This window comes from Ceratotherium simum, chromosome 7, assembly GCF_057802395.1.
Source record: "Ceratotherium simum simum isolate JZ-2026a chromosome 7, ASM5780239v1, whole genome shotgun sequence".
NCBI classification, from domain to species: Eukaryota; Metazoa; Chordata; class Mammalia; order Perissodactyla; family Rhinocerotidae; genus Ceratotherium; species Ceratotherium simum.
The window spans coordinates 32,649,385-32,670,762 of record NC_141906.1 but is presented as its reverse complement, the minus strand read 5'-3'; the positions used below and the strand labels follow the sequence as shown (position 1 = coordinate 32,670,762).

The window sequence follows — 21,378 nt, the reverse complement described above, 5'->3', positions numbered from 1 at the left end:
AGGTCCCGGGAGACACGCCCGCATGCGCAATCCCCTCCCCTCGCGGGGGAGGCCATGCGCAGGCGCACTGAGTCTGCCCACGCCAGACCCCACCTCCGCCGCGCCACGCCCTGGCCGGCGCGCTCGTTTGCGCGTGCCCGCCCTCGGAGAAGTCGGCGGAAAGGAGGGGGCGGGGGCGGAAGGCTGAGGGAAGAGAGGGCACCCCCGGGCGCCGGGGTGCATTGTGGGAAGGCGGCGGCAGCGTCCCGGGCGGGCGGGAGGTGCACCAGCGGCGGCGACGGCGGTAAATCCTCCCGGCCGCTCACAGCACTGTGGAGCCGCGTCCCCAGCCCAGCCTCGGACCGCGGCGCCCCTCCTGCCCCTCGCGGCTTCTCGCCCGCCCGCCCCTCCCCCCGGCGCGCCGGCCCTGTCGAGCCGGCCGGCCGGCCTGGCTCCCCTCCCCGGCCCCGACGGGCGGGCGGGCTGCCCTGAGGAGGCGGGGAGGGGAGGGCTGGGCCGGCCGGCGGGCGGGCGACGATGCCGAACTTCTGCGCTGCCCCCAACTGCACGCGGAAGAGCACGCAGTCGGACCTGGCCTTCTTCAGGTTCCCGCGGGACCCGGCCAGGTGAGCGGCGCGCGCCGAGCGGGCGGCCGGGCCCACCTCCGCGGGGCGCGCTGCCCACCGCTGGCCCCCGGCGGGCTCCGGGGCAGAGAGGGCCGTGGGGGGGCGCCGTCGTCGACCCCAGCCTCGGACCGAGGCGGGGAGCGTGCCGCGAGCAGTGGGCGGGCGGGCGGGCGCCCGGGGGATCCCGGAGCACGTGCGCCGGCGGGGGCTCGGCGCGGAGGGCACCTCCCGAAATAAGCGGCTGGGGCGGCGCGCGGGCGGGATCGGTGGGTTCTCGCCCTGGTTAGGGTGTTGTGTGACCTCGGGCAAGACGCTTTCCTCTCTGGGCCTTAGTTTCCTCAGCTGTCAAAAGAGGGACTTGGATCCTCTGGTTGTGGTCACCGGGCCCTTCCCTCTCTTTCCCACCACCCCCGGGACGGTGTTTCTTTTTGGAGTCCGGCCACCTTGTTTGATCTGAAGTCACAACCACTCCCTCCTTCGCACTTGTTCATGGTTCAACTTCTGGCTCTGACCGTTACTCATTATCGCACTTGGTTATTGTGGGGCTAACGGCGGGACGGGGGGACTTACGCGGGAGGGCGCAGGAGTTGGTATTGAAACCTCTTCCTTGAGGCAACCCACACTCTCATCTGACTTACATTTAGAGAGTGGTAGCGTAGAGACTGTGTTTGAAAGGCTGAGGATGTTTCATGGGCCTCTTGTGGATTCATTCATTTCCAGTCAATACCTACCTACTATGTACCGAGCACCGTTGTTAGGCGCTGGAAATTCAGAGGTGAATGAGGCAGTGTCGCTGCCTGCAGAAAGCTCCCAGTCCATTAAGGAGACAGATAGGCAGGTGATTATATTATAGCACGCTATTTATTTATTAGTTCCACACATATTTAGTAAAGGCCTACTATGTGCTAGGCATTCTTCTGAGCACTAAGAGTGTACAGATGAACAAAGACCGTACTCTCGTGGAGTTTACATTCGAGTGGGGGAAAATGGACAAGTAAGCGTACAGTGAGTCAGATGGTGCTAAGTACTAGGAAGAAAAAGCCAATGTTGGGGGTAGGGGAATGAGGAGTGGCAGGGGAGGCACAATTGCTGCTTTAAGTAGGGTGATCGGAGAAGGCCTCACTAAGGTGAATTTGAGCAAAGACCGGAAGTACAGGAGGGGGCCAGCCAGGGAGATATCTAGGGGAAGAGCATTCCAGGCTGTGGAAACAGTTATTGCAAAGGCAGGGCATGCTTGTTAGAGGTACAGCCAGACGACTGTGGTCTGCTAGAGCTGGTTTAAGGAAGGAGAGACGGGGGGAAAGATGAGACTAGAAAAGTGTATGTGTGGGTAGGGGCAAATTGTGTAGGGCATCGTGGACCATGGAAAGCCCTATGGCATTTATTCTGAGTGATATAGAGAGTCATCGAAGGGCTTAGAGCAGAGAGACTTAAACTTTAAATGGGATCACTGGCTGCTTGTTCAATAGATTGTAGGGAAGCAAAGGTGAGAGCAAGAAGACCAGTTAAAGGCATTTGCAATAATCCAGGTTAGTAGAGGAGGAGGTGGTAAGTTGTATTTGAGATGTGTTTTGAAGGTGAAGCCAACAGGATTTGTTAATGGTTTAGATGTGGGTTGTAAGAGAAAGAGAGAAGTCAAGGATGACTTGAAGATATTTAACCTGAGCATTTACTGAGCTGTGGAAGACTAGGAGGAGCAGGTTTGGTGGAGAAATATAAAAAGTTTGGTTTGGAACATGAGAATTTCGAGAGGCCTGATAGGTTCAAGAATAGATGTCTTTTTCTATACCATATCCAGAAATGAACTCAAAATGATCCATATTTAGGTCAATGACCTAAATATTTAAGAGCTAAAACCGTAAAAAGATACACAAGTCCGGAATGCAGAGACTTCCAGACTGGAGATTGTAAATACCGGTGTTCTGAAAGATATGCAAAGCCATGGTACCGAGTAAATAATGCAGAGTGGGTCTGAGGATTGAGCCCTGGGCCTTCCCTAGTGTTTCAAGTTCAGGGAGATGAGGAGAAACTAGCTCAGGAGAGTGAGGAATAGCTGTTGGGTTCTATGGGAGCGGAGAAGAGGAACATCTGAATCTGACTGGGTTTTACCTCATTAAGCATTATCTTCCTTTGCCCAAATTTAAGCCCAAGGGCATTCTTGGGAGTATATTTCATTTGCACAATGAGGGCACCGCTAGTCAGTTCTGGACCACAGGTCATTTGTGTCCATATGCAGTGAATGCTCTTTTCATGACACTCTTTAGGAGAGAGTATGACGTATAGGGGCTTACAGTCTCAGATTTGGAAGGAGTTTTTAGATCTAGTGCAGTATCCCTTGAAATGCTGGAATTCTCTCAATGTTAGTGGCTTTTTAACGTTTTTTGAGGTCACTGTCCCTTTTGAGAATCTAACATAAAGACTCTACCTTGAGAAAAGACATAGACACACAATTTTGCATTCCACCATCAAGGTATTTATGGACCCTTAGGGGTCCTGTGCATTCCTGAAAGTTGGACCTTTGCTAAAACACCTCCAATGATGGTTCTCTCCTTTGTGAGGGGACACTTGAGAATTTTGGACGGCTTTGGCATTGTTTCTTCCTTGTATTGAGTGGAAATATGCCTCCCTGTAATTTATGCTTTGGAGGTCCTAGTTTTGTCCCTAGGGTCGCACTGAGCAAATCTGTGCCCTTTTCTATAAGAACTCTTTGAGTATTTCAAGACCAAATTATGAACTTTTCCTAACTGTTTTTTAAACATCTTTGTTGAGGTATAATTTACATACCCTACAATTCATCCATTTAAAGTGCATAATTCAATGGTTTTTGGTATATTACATTAATTTTTAAATTTTGGTAAAATATATGTAATGTAAAATTTGCGATTAACCATTTTTAAGTGTATAATTCAGTGGCATTAATTACATCCACAATGTTGTGCAACCATTACTACTATCTGTTCCCAAAGCTTTTTCATTACCTCAAGCAAAAACTCTAACCATTAAGCAATAACTCCCTCCCCACTCTAATCCACTTTCAGTCTCCATGAATTAGTCTTTTACTAGGTACTTCATTTAAGTGGAATCATACAATAATTGTCCTTTTATGTCTGGCTTATTTTACTTAACATAATGTCTTCAAGGTCTTAACTTTTTAATCCAGATCCGATCTCCATAGGATAGGATTTCAAATTCTGCTGTATTTGACAGTTTCTTTTTTACCATGTCCAGAGTTAATTAAAGAAGTAGTTTCCAGAGGTGTTTATTGAATTAATAACAGTATTTTTAGGCTTATTAATTATAATTAGTTTTTTTCTGTAAATGGGTTGTAGGGAAGGTCGATAAAAGGTAACATTACCAATCTGTTCTTCAAAAGTTAACTAACATTGCTAACTAACAATGATAGATATATTTAATGCTGTTAAATCGTACATTTCCCATTCATCATATTTATAAATTCCATGCACACTTTTAGAAACAGCTGTTTAGAAGTAATTTAAAATTCAAGAGTGTAATTAATAAAGGGTTCAGTGTGGAATTTCATACTATATAGCTGTTATTGGTTTAGAAAAAGTGACATTAATGTGCTTTTTCTTTTTTTTTTTTTAAATATAAAATAATAGAATCAACTTGCCTTAGGGCAGTGGCAGGGAGGTCACAGATTACCTAAAATTAAAGTAAAGAGGGGCCGGCCCCATGGCATAGCGGTTAAGTGTGTGCGCTCTGCTGTTGGCGGCCCGGGTTCGGATCCTGGGAGCGCACCGAGGCACCGCTTGTCACGCCAAGCTGTGGCAGCGTCCCATATAAAGTAAAGGAAGATGGGCATGGATGTTAGCCCAGGGCCAGTCTTCCTCAGCAAAAGGAGGAGGATCAGCATGGATGTTGGATGGAGGTAAGATCAGCTCAGAGCTGATCTTACCAAAAAAAAATAATACCTTAAAAAAAAGAAAGAAAGAAAAAAAAGTGCCTGAAACAAGGATGGCTTGACTGATGCCAAGGCATGGCAGGAACCTGGGGCCGGTTCTCAGTGGAGCTCATCCCCAGACCAGGTGAAGGTACAGGTAGAGCTAATGAATTGCTCCTGTTAGAGTAAGTTGGTCAGTTGAAGCCCTCTTCTTCCCCCTCAGGCAGTTAGTACTAACTCACGCCTGAGGTGGTGAAGTCTTCCAAGGTTCTTTTGGCAATTTAGTCAAAGTTATTTGAGAGTTGATGTATTCTACCTTGTAAAATGCAAAGTGGTAGTTTTCCAGGCATTCATGAGGGGTCCCCAAGAGCTTTTCAAGGAGTCCACAAGGTAAAAACTGTTTTCATAATAGCACTCTTGACATTATTTGCCTTTTTCGTGCTCATTCTCAGGAGCGTTCAATAGAGTTTTATTTATTTGTTGAGGTCACATGGGTTTATAACATTATATAAATTTCAAGGGTACATCATTATATTTTTGACTTCAGTATAGACTGCATTGTGTTCACCACGGAAAGTCTAGTTGCCTACAGTGGAGTTTTTCAGGGGCTGCATGACATATAATAACATCATTACTCTAATAAGTTGCATATTGTATTTTCTAAAATTTCCTAAGTATGATTATTCACACACAGGTGTTTGGTAGACATTTTCTTGGAAATGAATGAAATAAGCCTACCACTTCAAGTAAAACAACTGACATTCAAGCATTTAAGCAAATATTAGAATTTTGAAAAATTTATGTGCACCACCTTGAACCTGACAGCTTTCTGTTACTTAAAGCCTTTTCTGATGAGATCAATAGTAATATTGATAAATGTGACTTTTTAAATATATTGTGTAATGAAATGTGTTTACCATTCAGATGGTCTGCATAACTCAGTGAACTAATATTTTCCAAATTGACCCATTCATGATTTTACAAAGGCATGCATGGAGCAAAGCTATATTCAAAGTGTAGAATAGACCAATGGATTTTAATGTAACAGTGTGAAAAAGCTCATTGGTCTGGTTTCAGATTCCACGTTGCAACTGATCTTTAAAGAAATCACCACCTGTGGAGTTTCGGTGTAGTATCAAACAAGAACATCCACCATTATGTGGGAAAGGGATGAATATTTTAATAACCTTTTTAAACTGCATATCAGTGTGAGGCCAGATTTTATTCCTATACTTCAACCAAAACAACGTATGGCAACAGATTAAATGCAAAAGCAGATGTGAGAATCTAGCTATCTTCTATTAAGTTAGACATTAAAGAAATTTGCAAAGATGGAAAACAATGTCATTCTTTTCACCAAATGTTTTTTGTTTGTTTTAGAAAATGTAGTTATTTTTCATTAAAACATTATCTATGTTAACATGTAATGGGATTGCTATTTTTAGTGAATTAATAAATATTAAGAAATTTTTCTCAGTTTTAATTTCTATAATGATAAATATTGGTAGATAAAACCCACATAAACAAAAACTCTTGGGGTCCTCAGTAATCTATAAAGGGGTCCTAAGACTATGAAGTTTGAGAATTGCTTCTGTAAAGTAGGATCTTACAGTACTTTCATATCATCTCATTTAATCCTCCAAAAATGCTGTGAGTTGTAATTATAAATACTACTTCTTATAGAATACTTCATATTCTGTGTGCCAGGCACTATTCTGTGTGTTTTATGTACATTATTTTGTTTAACCCTCACAATAAATTTTGGGATAGTCCCTGCTTTCAGATGACCAAAGCAGGCACAGCGAGGTTAGCTAACTTGTTCAAGGTCCCACAAGAATGTCTAAAACACCAAGAGTAGGATAAAATTTGTAATATTACCCAAACTTATTTGCCCATGAAACCTTTTTTTAATAAATGGAACAATTCTTTGACTGGTATTCCTTGGAATATGTTTTTGGAAATGCTGCATTAGTAGGAGACCATTGAAGGAAAAAATTAAAAACAAAACTTAAAAAGGAGTGGTTGATGATGGTTGAATAGTACTGAAAACGTGATTAAGATGATGATAGAAAGTGTCCATTGGCTTTGGCAAGATGGAAATCTTTAGTAATCTTGAGCAGTTTCAGTGGGAAAAGGATAAAGCAGAAGCCTCCTTGGAATTGATTGAGGAGAGAATGTGAGAGAAAGTGGATACAGTGAAAATGGACTCTAGCTAGTTTTGCTATGCAGAAGATCAGGGTTAAGAGAGTTTTTAAGATGAGAGATACTAGGACACGTTTATCCTGATGGTAATAATATAGTAGGATAAATATAGGATGTTGAGAGACCATGTAGAGAGAGGTAGAGGAGCCTTACGTACCTGGGGGGATGTGTGTATACATACTGATACACATATATATATATACACATCTGAGTCAGGAAAAGTTTCCCTCAAGAGATGACATTTGAGCTAAGATATGAAGGCTGATCTTTGCATAGGCTTTCCTGTGTAAAGGAAGTTAAAAAAAAACGACAGGAAGAGGGTACGAGGCTGAATAAACAGCATGGGGAACAGCCCTAGGATAGAAGTGATCACGGTACGTTCCTGAAACTGAAGTAAGGCGTGTGAGGGGCAAGGAGGGTGGAAGGGTGGTGTGATATAAAGATGGAAAGGTAGACAGGGTCCAGATTGTGCAGGACCTTGTAAGACATGTGAGGAGTTGGTTTTTTATCCTGAGAGTAATGAGAAGCCACGAAAGGATCTTAAGCAGGGAAAGACATTCTCAAACAGGCTTTTTAAAACATTTACTCGGCAGCTTGGCGAAGGGGTTAGAGAAAGGCAAAAGAACAGTTTGGAAGTAGATGGATTTGGGGAGTCATTCCATTCTGCTAAGGGAAAAGGCTACAGAGTCTGGAGTACAAGGCACAGAAAAATGACAGGGAGAGCTCAGAAAGGGGAGATACTGGTAAAAAAAGAAAAATTTGAGAGATAATTATGTAAGTATGTATATACTTATATAAGCATGTAACTTTATATATACATGTACATACATACATGCATGTATATTAAAAGACTTTCAATATGTAATTTTTATAACTTTATTGGTGTAAAATGTATATGTACACAGAATATCACAAATCGTAAGTGTATGACTTACAGGATGTTCAGTGACATGTCCATAAGACTTGACCAGATTAAAAAAAAAAGAAGAAGAATATTGCTAACATCCCAAACTCCCTCTCCTCTGTGGCACTCTCAGTCACTATCCCACTCTCCCCAGTAGTAGCCACTGTCTGACTTCACACGTTAGATTTGTTGGTTATTGAGAAGGGGAAGAATGAGAGGAAGCTATTTTATTGATATATGACTTACATAGAGAAAAGTGCAAAAATGGTAGTCTAGAACGTGATAAATTTTTACAAATGAACATACTCTGGAAATGTCCAAGATACAGCGTTACCAGCACCTCAGAATCCTCCTTTGTGCTCACTCCTAGTTCTCACCCCCTCCAAATGTATCCCCTCTTCTGACTATCATCACTGTGTTGGGGGTCTCCAAGGCTACCCCCTATATTCAGAGATTCACTAGAAGGACTCACACAACTTAGCATATAGTTGTACTCACAGCTAAGATTTATTATAGCCACGTAGTAAGAACACACATCTGGACCATAAGGAGAAAAAGCACAGGTAGAGTACGGAGACATCCATCTTTAGGCTTCCTTATGTTCTCTCTCCTGTGAGGGGTCACACAGAGCCCACTTTTCCCCAGCAATGAAAATGCAGTAACATGTGTCATGTTTCTGCCTAGAGAAGTTGATTAGAGACCCAGTGCCTAGAGTTTTTATCGGGGTCTGGTCACATAGACACTCTCTGCCTAGCATATACTAAAATTCCAGACTCCTGGAAGGAAGGCAAGTGTTCAGTATAAATCATATGGTATGCACAAACAGTTCAGGCACGGAGAGCCACCTTATCAGTTAGGGAAAGTTCTGTGTCAGTGTAGGGAACTTTTTACCGACCAAGTTCCCAGACACCAGCCAAAAGGCCAACCTTACAAACGAGGCTTTCTAAGGATAGCAATCTCAGGCCTGCTGTGTTAACTCTTTTTCTGCACAATCACTGTAGATGAGTTTTGCCTGTTCTTGAACTTAATATGAAAGGAATCACATAGTATGTACTCCTGGCTTATTTTGCTCAACATTATGTTTGTGAGATCTAGCTAGTTTGTTCATTCCCATTGCCAAATAGTATTCCATGTGTAATAGTATACTACAGTTTAGCCTTTCTACTGTTGATGGGCAAAGCTGGTCACCTTCTCAGCAACATTTGATATTATCTCTTTTACGTTGTAGTTATTCTTTCAGGTATGTAGTAATAGTTTGTTGTGGTTTTAATTAGTATTTCCCTGATGACTAATGAGATTGAGTTTTTTTAATGAGCATTTTTTTTCCTGTGTATTGGCCATTTGGATAACCTTTTTATTGTAAATTGCCTGTTCAAGTCTCTTGCCCATTTTTGTATTGTGTTGTCTGATTTATTTGTAGAAGTTCTTCATATATATTTTGGATATGAGTCCGTTGTTGGATATGTGTATGTATTGCAGATACCTTCTTCCCTTTTGTGTGTTGCCGTTTCACTCTTAAATGGCTTCTTTTAATGAAGAAAGGTTATTAATTTTAAAGTAGCCTAATTCATCTTTTCCTCTAGTTTGTGTTTTCTGTTGCCTTCTTTAAGAGAACTGCGTCTGTTCCAAGGTAGTGAAGATAGTCTCTTGTGTTATCTTTTAGAAGCTTTATTGTTTTACCTTTCATATTTAGATCTACAATTCAGTTGGAATTTATTTTTGTGTATATGGTGTGAAAGTAGGGATCAAGATTCATTCCAACTGACTCAGCACTATTTTAAAAAATTTCCTTTTCGCTGCTGTGCAGTGCTACCTTTGTCTTAGGTGTCCGTAGCTCTCCATTTTGTTCCATTTGTTTTATCCTTGTGATAATACCACACTGTCTTAGTAAGCTTTATAGTAAGTCTTAATATCTGGTAGTATAAGTCTTTCAACTTCTTTTTTTCAATATTGTCTTGACTATTCTTAGTCCTTTGAATTTCTGTATAAAAAGTTTTAGAATCATCTTGTCATTTCTTCTCTCTCTCTCTCTGTCACACACACAAACACACACACACATGCACAAAATAACTTGTTGGGATTGTGATTGTATTGAATCAGTAAATCAATTTGGGGAGAATTGATACCTTTAGAATTCAGTATACCAATCCATGAACCTGTATATCCTCCCATTTATTTAAAAAATTTTTGTGTTAAACATCTTGCACATCTTTCATTAGATTTATTTCTAGGTATTTGATATGGAAGACATAGATGTAGTTAATTGGGCTCTCTGCCCAATCTATGCTTTGTTGAATCTGAGTGCTCTTGGTATCAGAAAGCTGTTTCAACTTAGTTCAGAGATACTACAGACAGTGGTGTTCTGTGTGGAAAGTCTCCAGAGATTTAAGAATTAAAAAGCAAAGTTAACTGTAGCAATATGGCAAATTATTTTATAGTGAGGCAGTTTTTATACTAAATATTTGGATGTTGAAACATGAAGTGTTTATAATCATACTGCACAACTATATAAAAATATGATTAAAATATGGACATCTTAGGCATCATTACTGTGGGCAGTCCTACTTCTTGGTCAAATGAAATGCTGTACAGTTTAGGTGTGGTTTTAGTTTAGGTTAGAAAATCACATTTCACTGTGGTTTTACATATTGAGAGTGGAGGCAGTTAAGTGTCAGAGTGTGTGGAGGGGTGAATTGTAATGCTAAGACATAAGAAAATATACTATGATGTAATTATAAGATATGTTTTCAACCTTGTGACACTGTTTATTCATGGCAGAATTTTTATTCTTAGAAACTTGAGGAATGAAGGAAAGATCTAGTTTGTTGTAACCTTTAGCAAATTACTTAACATTTTTGTGCCTTCGTTTCTTCATCTACACAAGGGGGATAATAATAGTACACCTTTTGGAAAGGACTTAGGACAGTGTTTGGCTCATCATAAGTGCTTAGTAAGCATTATATCATTATTATTATTATTATTAGTTTTTCTGCAGATATTTAAGACCAAGAGAGTATGGACTTTGTCTTCTTTACTATCTTCTACACCTTCCGTGTACTAGATTGTGTAGACATAATCCCTGTGTTTATGGAGCTTGCAATCTAGTCTGTGCATATCATTGTAGATGATAAATCATGTTCATAATAAGGCAAATGAATACAGCCATCATGCTTCTGTAAGACACTCTAGTTATTTATAGAACATCTACTTACTAATTTTCTACAGTGACAGTGTTGTTTCATATGCTTGTTTAAGTTGAAATCCTGAGGGGAATGTTAGGCATTGTCCTCATAGTTGTGCAACTTTTTGCTTATACTCTTGATGATGGAGTCCTCTCTGATGCTAGGATGTCCTGGGAGTTGAAATACTCAGGTTTAAGTTCTAGTTTTGCTGCTGATTTTGTACATGACTTGAGCAAGTTACTTACCTTGTCTGTAATTGAATGTACTGAATGATTTCTGAGGTTTCTTCCAGCTCTCATTTTGTTGTTAATCAATTTCTTCAAATGACGTTATGTTCTGCAGGTAGAGGGGAGCAGAAATCCATTGTCCATAGTATATAATTGCCTTAAAACTGAATGCTGAAATTTAAATGTTGAGCTCATATTCCATAATTATGTTTTGGTTTTATTTATAGATGCCAGAAGTGGGTGGAGAATTGTAGGAGAGCAGACTTAGAAGATAAAACACCTGATCAACTAAATAAACATTATCGATTATGTGCCAAACACTTTGAGACCTCTATGATCTGTAGAACTGTAAGTAATAGGAGGGCTTAGTTTTTTTGTTTTCTCTCTCTCTCACTCACTCCATATCTGGTTGGAAATGTAAACCTTTATTTATTAATGTTGGAGGGTATCCTTACACCCAGCCACTTTTTTTTTTCTTCTTTCATTTTAAGAAGACAAATTAGAGCTGAATAGTATCTATATTGTTCTTAAAACCCTTTTTTTTTAATCCTCCTGTTTCTGATGCCCCATTCCTGCTCACCAGAGGTAGCCACTTTTAAACTTCCTGTGTAGCCTTCAGAAAATTTTGGATGATTATAAAAGTGTGTATTTAAGGTAAACTTGGCATTTTTATTTGGAGCAGCTTCTCTAGAGCTTTTTTATGAGTGAAATCTTCATTGACCAATGGAGCTCTTTGTTTTCGTGTTGTATATGTTGGTAGAACCAATTCTTAATTTTTATGTGCTATATACAACAGGAAGCAAATCATACAATTAATGTGAAAAAAACATTTCCATCAATAATTTGCAATTGCATATCAAGACCTGGGTCTCCCAGCCTTACTACTGTTAACTGTGAATTTGGCCAAGTCACTTCCCCTTTCTGGGCCCCAATTTCTAATGAGATTAGACCAGATAATTCCTGAGATCTAAGATTTATAATCCTCTATGATTCTGTTATTGCTGTGATTCATAAAATGCACGAATAGGGCAGATTTGATTGAAATGAAGCAGACTTGAAACACTTTAAAAACTAGTTAGAAAGACAGTTTTGTTAAACAAATAATATATTCTTGTGTAGGTATAACTAATGTATCATCTCAGATATTGGGATAGACATAAACTTGATTTGAAGGTCCACTATATGTTGTTATGCAGCAATTTATTTTGATATTTTTTTCAGATGCATTTTGCAGAGGCATCAGAAAACTAAAGAATGATTGGGTTATTTTATTTCTCAAAATTAATTGAAGCAGATACTTGTGAAGTCATTGGGAGGTGAGCCACTTCCGGTTCAACAGTTTAATCACGAATATTAGAGGGATATTTTTGCCTTGCTTTGTTAAGAGGGTCATAATGATCAGCCAAAGTAAGAGATTTCATATGTTTAAAAGGCAAACTACTTTTATGTTCTTGACATTAAGTAAAAATATCCCAAATTATTATTTTAAATACACAAGCCATAAGCATTTTTATACTTTTATTTTAGTAATAAATATGGTCTCTTAATTAGATAATTCCAACAAAATTAATGTGAAAAACTTAAAATATAGTTCACTCATATTCTTGCTTAGAGCATAGAACAGAAAGATGAGCTATTTTCGCTTTTTAAATTTCCACATGATTCTTAACTCTTGAATAAATTAGTGCAAATGAGAGAAAATGTTCTTTCTACACACATAGAAGATACTGCTATTAAAAGCTGGATTATCTGGTATCTATATCCAAATGTTTAAGAGTTTTGACCTCATTGTTTTGGCATTTAAGATCTCATCAGTGAACATTTGTGGCTAGTTCAACCAAAGCCAGATATTATCTTTGATGCTAGAGTAAGATCATTGCTTTATGCTCAAACTTTAATTCAGCAGTTAAAGATTAAATCTTGATACTGAGTTAAAATTATTATGTACACGAATTGAATATAGCCCCTTTTGGTATGCGTACTTATAAATAAATATTTATTAAAAAATTGCATGTTTATCATTCATATATTCTGTTTTCTGGTCTGTCATATCTTTGCTTTATAGCAAATTAATTTTATTTGAATTTTTAAATATCCATCCTCTCCTTGTTTAATAATTGGTAAGATCTCAAGAGTTGACTGTGTATGTGTGCGTTTGCTTTTTGACATGTTTGCTACGTGGGAAAGATGAAACACTTTGCTTATAGTATAATTTTTGCTCCCTTCAATGATTGTGTCCCTAATCAATTCCTAATTCAAACTCCCTAGTAGACTCAGGATAATTGGTCCAGCACTAGAAGCTGAATGTCATTAAGAAATAGATTTTCTTCTTTGTGTTTTCTGTGAGGCATGGGATTGAAATAGAAAATATTGAATCTGAATAGAAATTTTTCCCAAATGTGTTTAACTACTGTTTGGATAAAACCTCAGATAATGTGTGCCTTTTAGTTGTGTATTTTTCCTTCATATCTTCCTAACTTTCCTTTCCTGGGTGAAAAAATATAGGAGTTGTTCTTTTTGTTTGGCATATACTTTGAACATGCTTCAATAGTCAGCTTTGAAACAATCACTGCTCCCAGGAAAGCTTTTTAAAATGAAGTGTATTTTGTCTTCATCAGTGCAAATTCGGGAAGAAATTAAAGCACTGTTTCTTTGGACTAGCTAGGGGGAGTGTAGTAGTAGTTATTCATCTGTTCCTCTACCTCTTAGTAAACTTGGTGTCCCTACCTGACCTCTTCTGGGCTGGCTATGGAAGACTCACCATCTAAGTATGCATTCAGCTTCTAGCCAGATTGGATTAGGTTAGCAGGAATTAGGATAGAGGATAGTCATCCCTCAATGATAAGAACATTAGGATAAGAAGGGAGTTTAGAAATACCTAGTTTAGTGTTTGCAAAAGTATGATTATGTATATCATTTGTGGTATGAGTGATTTCAGGTGGCACATGGATCAGTTTTTATTTTAGAAGTTTCATGATGTGTGTTAAAAATATAACTAGCCTATCAAATCATTATTTTATAGTTTTTATTGCTTAAGACAATGTTAACTAAAAAAGTGAGTAGATTGTGTGGAAGTACAGATGGTGATATAACTGAAATGGCAAACATGATCATTAGTATGTGAATAATTTCATTTTGGGAAGTGTTGATCTAGTTCAATATCTGAATTTTATTCAGAAGAGGGAACAAGTCCAAAAGGGGAAAGTATTTGGCCAGGGTCTCATAGTGACTCACTGGTAGGGTTTGGACTAGTTCCTAGGTCTCCTGGGTCCTAGTCCAATATTATTTAACTGTGCCTGATGCTTCTTAACAATGGTAGCAAAAGTGGAGTGAACAGCAGGTAAAGGAGGGGAGAATTATTATAGAACATACAAGAGGATAGATTATTAGAGAAACCTTTGTACCTGCTGTAGATTTTATGGGCTCATGGAAGGGCAGAACAGATAAAGTAGCTGGGAGGCTGAATTAGAAATATATATGCAAAATGCAAATACATTTTATTTTTTATGCCTACCATCAATTCAGTTCCTTTTTTTATAATAGGAAGATTGCCAGAAGGGCAAATGCAAAAAGAGTTAGAAATAGTAAGCCGATCTGGACTGATATCATCAATTTTGCAAGTCTCTACACTTTAGAGCTGGAGTTGAAGGAGTACTGGGCAAATCATTAATGTAGAATTTTATTTATGTGTAATACATTCTTAAGAACCATCTCTGAATTAACACGTTTTTCTTTTTCAGAGTCCTTATAGGACAGTTCTTCGAGATAATGCAATACCAACAATATTTGATCTTACCAGTCATTTGAACAATCCACATAGTAGACACAGAAAACGAATAAAAGAATTGGTATGTCAATGTGCTTTCAGCTTTCCCACTCCCCGTAATACTATGAGATCAAATATAGATGCATTCATGCTAAAATTGAACCAAATTACTCTCTATTTCAAAAGCATTATGGGAAATGAATGCTACGGTTATTATTGAGGTAGCCTGGCTGTAAGATGATTAGTTTGTTTTAGTATTTAAATTGGAAAATCTCCCTCAAATTTAGCCACTTGATACTCATTGACTTGGGCCAAAGTATGCTGTTAATTACAGTCCAGTAGCTTCTTTCCTTCCTGGGAAGAAGAAGGAAAAAAAAAAAACTACTTTTTTTCTTTTGTAGTAAGGAAAGTGGAGCTGACGTATATTTTCAGAATTCAGCAAAAAGGGATAAAGAAAGGGAAAGTGTAAAAGTTAAGACCTGGATAGTTTTACTAGAGATAAGGATTCTATCACTATTAAGTACTGACAGTGTTTAGAAAACGCTTTTAAGTCTGTGTATGGCATCATTTATGCATGTTTTTATATTCCTTTCATATCATTTAGTTCTGATGATTGAAACTTACCTGTTTTTTTGTTGACCTTAGGTGAACAAAATTAAATTACTCAGACTTCTCAGTCCGTGGCTTTCTGTCTTCATTGCTGCTAGCAAGGCCCTTATTTTGTTTATTATTCCTTCTTTCACTATTATCATTCCCATTCCTCCCCTCCCTGTTGGTATCCATGCTACTGTATTTAATGTATGTCATTTCATTCCACCTACTATGTGTTTTTTTAAGATAGCGTTTATCTAATTTTCCTCTTCATCTATGTTTACCTTTCTTATTTAGATATTTGATCCATTTGGAGTTTGTACAGTATCCAGTAGGGATCTAATTTTATTTTTCTCCTTACAGAGAACCAGTTTTCCCAACATGATCTGTTAATCTGTCCTTTCCTCCACTGGTATAAGATGCCACCTCTGTCATATGCCGGGTTTACTTATATGCAAAGCTGTTTCTGGGATCTTTATTCTTGTTCTGTTGGAGTATTTGGAACAGAACTGTTCTGGGACTTCTCATAGATGAATGCTGACACTACACAACAGTCCTCCACATCAGCTTTCTTCTTAGGAATATGTCCCAGGGGTGAGGAGCTCAACCACTTCCCATCCTGTAGCTATCGTGTCCCTGTACTCTGCCCCTCAGGGAACCTCAGATACCTTACAACAGGCACAGTCTTCCAGATCTGCCATCCTTGTAATTCGGCAGCCCACAGGATAAGGAGGGAAAGTTCCAGGTTGGCTAGCCTGCTGACATTTCTTGTTATCAGTATCGTGTCCCATGCTGCCCAGCAGGTACCCTGCTGTCTCCAGCTGTCACTGGTACTGCTGCTTTCCTGCCCCAGAATAGTAATGGGGTGGGTTGTGATCTAAGCATTGTAGTGGGTTAGAGGGAGAGAAAAGGACACACCTGGAAAGTTCTTCCTCAGTCTAACCCTCTATGTGCCACTTGGCCCTTTATGCTGTATGCATCCATTTCTCTTCCATATTGGCACTGTGTCCCTTTCTGTTTCCTAGGGATTTTTCATAGCTTTTGTGTTAGGTTCTGAGATCCAGCAACTCCTTCTTACGTAGCATTCCTCCAGGGTTATGTTGGGGGTGGAGGAGGCATGATTTGTGTCCCCTTGGATTTGACCCACAAGTAACATGATATACTTTCATGCCTTTTATTAGCCAGTAAACACTCGTGACCCAAAGTTATGATGATTTAAGTATAAGTATGTTACATGACGTATTCTTTCCTCTCTAGTATTTTATTATAAGCTTGGAGTTGTTAGCAAATTATTGTTCTGGTTTTTCTGTCATCTGTTTGAAGAATGCATTCCCTATAAAGAATTTATGCTCTTGAAGGAATTAAATTTGAATCAAAATATGCTTTTTACTTGTGAGTCTATGATGACGTACTACAGTTCAGTTTTCTTTAAAGGTGGCTCTTTCTTTTTTTTTATTTAGAGTGAAGATGAAATCAGGACACTGAAACAGAAAAAAAGTAAGTGATAGTGTTAATGACTCAACTTCTGAATGCCTTTTAAAAAGGCCTTGACCTGGTAAGGACAAATAAATATGTTTTATGTCCAAAGCCTACCGTGTGAATGATGTAAGAGTGTGGCAGGCATTGTCCTGTGGTCTGGAATTGTCTGTGAGACAAAAGTCTTTAGTTCAGTTTGTCTTATTGAGTGCCACTATGCCATCCACTTTGCCTTCTCCCCACTAGGTGTTCTCATTGTGGTAGGAGTGGCATACACACAGACAGTGTCCTAGTGTAGGGAAGGAAAGGCAACAGTAAGGACGGGCAGAATCTCTTTCCACCCACTGTGTGATGCATAATAAGTTCTTGGTAAGTGTTTAAGGAATAAATGCTGTGGGGACACTTAGCCTTGTAGAGAAGGAGTCACAGTAGCCTGCAGGTACTGATGCCTGAGCTGTGTCACCACTTCTGAGGACTAGAAGTTGTTTTTATTTTGTTAGTTATTACTATTTCTTCTCTATTTCCTCCTACTCCTGCTATTATTATTAACATAACTTTTTATGGAGTGCTTACTGTGTGCCACGTCATTATTCCAAGCGCTTTACTTATATTTATTCATTTAATTCTCACAATAGCCCTGAGGTAAGTACTATTATTTTCCCCCTTTATAGATGAGGAGACAGGGACTCAGGCAAAGAAAGGCAGAAAGGGTATTCTGTACAGAAGTAGAGTGGCTTGAAACAGGGTGCCAGATTTGGGGAACTACACTCATTTTGTTGTTGGAGCTTCTAATCACCCGTGAGGGTTAGAAGGTGAACCTAGAGGGACCACAGGGGCCAGGACTTGCAGGTATGACTGTGGGCAGGACGCTTAACCTCAGGGCCTCAGTTTTCCCATCCAAATATGAAGAGATTAGGTGAAGACTTCTAATATTAGCCCCGGAAATTGCATGAATATACTTTATATTATATTGGTTTGTATAACTGTCTCATCTCCCATATAAAAGTATAGCTTAATGGTTTGATAGAAACAGCATCAGCATGAACCTTGGAGCCAGACAAGCTTGGATTTGAATTTCACGTCCATCCTTCTAACTGCATCTGTGACCTTGGACAGTTATTTATGATACTCATTTGTCAAATGGAGTTGATATCACCTACCTGTAAGAGGGAGTAATGCGATACATATAAAATGCCAACACAGTGCCTCAATAAGTATTAGTTCTCTCCCCCTTCCTTTTTATGAGGACATAGACTATCTGTTATTACTCTGTGTATGTGATGTACCTTGTTGTTAAGTTTCTAAGAAATCATTCCTCTCTTATAACAGCATTTACATGTAGCATTAAATATCTCTGCTCACAGTATTTGTCTCCCACACTAGAGCGTGAGTGTCTTATTTTAATCTCTGTATCCTGGTCTGTGGTCCAGTAGGTGCCCCTTGAATGTTGAATGAATGAATTTGGATTTTAAATATTTAACCAATAAAAAGTGTAACTTTTTTGTTTATATAGTTCCTTGTGAGCCTGTTTTTAAAATTAATTCTTTGTTTTCCAGTTGATGAAACTTCTGAACAGGAGCAGAAACATAAAGAAATAAACAACAGCAATGCTCAGAACCCCAGTGCAGAAGAAGGAGGTGAAGAACAGGATGAAGACATTTTACCTTTAACCCTTGAAGAGAAGGAAAATAAAGAATACCTAAAATCCTTATTTGAAATTTTGATTCTTATGGGAAAACAAAACATACCTCTGGATGGACATGAAGCTGATGAAATCCCAGAAGGTCTCTTTACTCCCGATAACTTTCAAGCACTGCTGGAGTGCCGGATAAATTCTGGTGAAGAAGTTCTGAGAAAGCGCTTTGAGACAACAGCAGTTAACACATTGTTCTGTTCAAAAACACAGCAGAAACAGATGCTGGAGATCTGTGAGAGCTGCATTCGGGAAGAAACCCTCAGGGAAGTGAGAGACTCTCACTTCTTTTCCATTATCACTGACGATGTAGTGGACATAGCAGGGGAAGAGCACCTGCCTGTGTTGGTGAGGTTTGTCGACGAATCTCATAACCTGAGAGAGGAATTTGTGGGCTTCCTGCCCTATGAAGCTGATGCAGAAATTTTGGCTGTGAAATTTCACACTACGATAACTGAGAAGTGGGGATTAAACATGGAGTATTGCCGTGGTCAGGCTTATATTGTGTCCAGTGGGTTTTCTTCCAAAATGAAAGTTGTTGCTTCTAGACTTTTAGAGAAATATCCCCAAGCTGTCTACACACTCTGCTCTTCCTGTGCCTTAAATATGTGGTTGGCAAAATCCGTGCCTGTTATGGGAGTATCTGTTGCATTAGGAACAATTGAGGAAGTTTGTTCTTTTTTCCATCGATCACCACAACTGCTTTTAGAGCTTGACAATGTAATTTCTGTCCTCTTTCAGAACAATGAAGAACGGGGTAAAGAACTGAAGGAGATTTGCCATTCTCATTGGACAGGCAGGCACGATGCTTTTGAAATTTTAGTGGACCTCCTCCAGGCACTTGTTTTGTGTTTAGACGGTATAAATAGTGACACAAGTATTAGATGGAATAACTGTGTAGCTGGCCGAGCGTTTGTCCTCTGTAGTGCAGTAACAGATTTTGATTTCATAGTTACCATTGTTGTTCTTAAAAATGTTCTATCTTTTACAAGAGCCTTTGGGAAAAATCTCCAGGGGCAAACCTCTGATGTCTTCTTTGCAGCCAGTAGCTTGACTGCAGTGCTGCATTCACTCAATGAAGTGATGGAAAATATTGAAGTTTATCATGAATTTTGGTTTGAGGAAGCCACAAATTTGGCAACCAAACTTGATATTCAGATGAAACTCCCTGGGAAATTCCGCAGAGCACAGCAAGGTAACCTGGAATCTCCACTAACCTCTGAGGGTTACTATAAAGAAACTCTAAGTGTTCCAACAGTGGAACACATTATTCAGGAACTGAAAGATATATTCTCAGAACAGCACCTCAAAGCTCTTAAATGCTTATCTCTGGTACCCTCTGTCATGGGACAGCTCAAATTCAATACGTCAGAGGAGCACCATGCTGACATGTATAGAAGTGACTTACCCAATCCTGACACGCTCTCAGCCGAGCTGCACTGTTGGAGAATCAAGTGGAAACATAGAGGGAAAGATATAGAGCTTCCATCCACCATTTATGAAGCCCTCCATCTGCCAGACATCAAGTTTTTTCCTAATGTTTATGCACTGCTGAAGGTGCTATGTATTCTTCCTGTGATGAAGGTTGAGAACGAACGCTATGAAAATGGGCGAACACGTCTCAAAGCATACCTGAGGAACACTTTGACAGACCAAAGGTCAAGTAACTTGGCTTTGCTTAACATAAATTTTGATATAAAACATGATCTGGATTTAATGGTGGACACATATATCAAACTCTATACAGCTAAGTCAGAGCTTCCTACAGATAATTCAGAAACCATTGAGAATACCTAAGAGACTTTTAAAATAGGCTTTGTCTTATATTTGACATTTGAAAACATCTTACAGAAAAGCTGTAAGGTGTACGTGAGGCCACTTAATCACTGAATATCTTGACCAGTAGGCCTCCCATTGAGTACATTAGCCATTGATAATCTGCCTGTTTAAATGGTCCCTGTTTCAACTCTCATGCTTTGGAGACCTAACTGTTCTTCTAGAAGATAGCATTGAAAAGTGCCATGTTACACTTCTGCGTGATTTCTGCTGATGGCACTTTGGAATTGTTTTAGTTAAGTTATTTTAGACATAACATTTATCACTGGACCCAATTGTCAGGTATTATCAGTTCTTCAAAGAAATAAATTTTGAGGAGGTGTGGGAGGAAGGAATACATTTTACAAAATATTACAATGAAGCTTACAATTGACCTTTGAATAGTAGGAGTTTTAAGTATGTTGTTAAAAATCTATAATGGACAGTTAAGGGAATCACCAGACAGTGAGAGAAACATGTGAGCTCACCAAACAAGGATTTCAGTATAGATTTTGTCAACATCAAATGAACTTAAAGGAACAAGTGACAGTTAAAGGTTGAATGGAAGAGCCTGCCATTGTTGTTCCACATCTGGTTGTTGCTGTTTACATTTCCTTGTTGAGCCCACATCTTCATAAGCTTTCTAGCAGGTATATGTTGGACACTTCTATTTCATGGTCAAGACAGGATCAGAAGCCATGGATACTGACAACTGATTTGTCTGTTTTCTTCTGTCTCTTTCCATGACTATATCTACTGCCTCATCTTGATTTATAAGCAAAACCTGGAAAACCTACAAAAATAAGCATTTTGTGGTTTATCTGGGAATAATACAGAAAATATTGCTGTTATTTTTGGTGAAGAAAATCAATTTTGTATAGTTTATTTCAACTTAAATAAAATGTGAATTTTGTTTAAAGTTCAGGTACATTATTTTTGGTGGGGACAAAACAGATTGTTATGGTAAATTCTTTCAGAAATATTTATCACTTTCACAATTGAAGATAAGTTTTTTT

The 21,378-nt window shown here is 39.2% G+C and overlaps 1 protein-coding gene across 1 annotated transcript; it reads left to right on the top strand.

The window, feature by feature from the left end:
- Positions 1-260: 260 nt before the first annotated feature.
- Positions 261-20,786, top strand: THAP12 (THAP domain containing 12). The gene is made up of 5 exons (XM_087433471.1): positions 261-605; positions 11,249-11,369; positions 14,762-14,869; positions 16,839-16,875; positions 18,411-20,786. The coding sequence occupies exons 1-5, from the start codon at positions 517-519 to the stop codon at positions 20,342-20,344; spliced, it is 2,289 nt and encodes a 762-aa protein (XP_087289597.1). The 5' UTR covers positions 261-516; the 3' UTR covers positions 20,345-20,786.
- Positions 20,787-21,378: the final 592 nt, after the last annotated feature.

Bases quoted from the DNA above. Each gene is read 5' to 3' on its own strand.
- THAP12 (XM_087433471.1), top strand. From the start codon at position 517: ATGCCGAACTTCTGCGCTGCCCCCAACTGCACGCGGAAGAGCACGCAG. The intron at 606-11,248 runs GTGAGCGGCGCG...TTTTATTTATAG, and splicing joins TTCCCGCGGGACCCGGCCAG to ATGCCAGAAGTGGGTGGAGA. The intron at 11,370-14,761 runs GTAAGTAATAGG...TTTCTTTTTCAG, and splicing joins CCTCTATGATCTGTAGAACT to AGTCCTTATAGGACAGTTCT.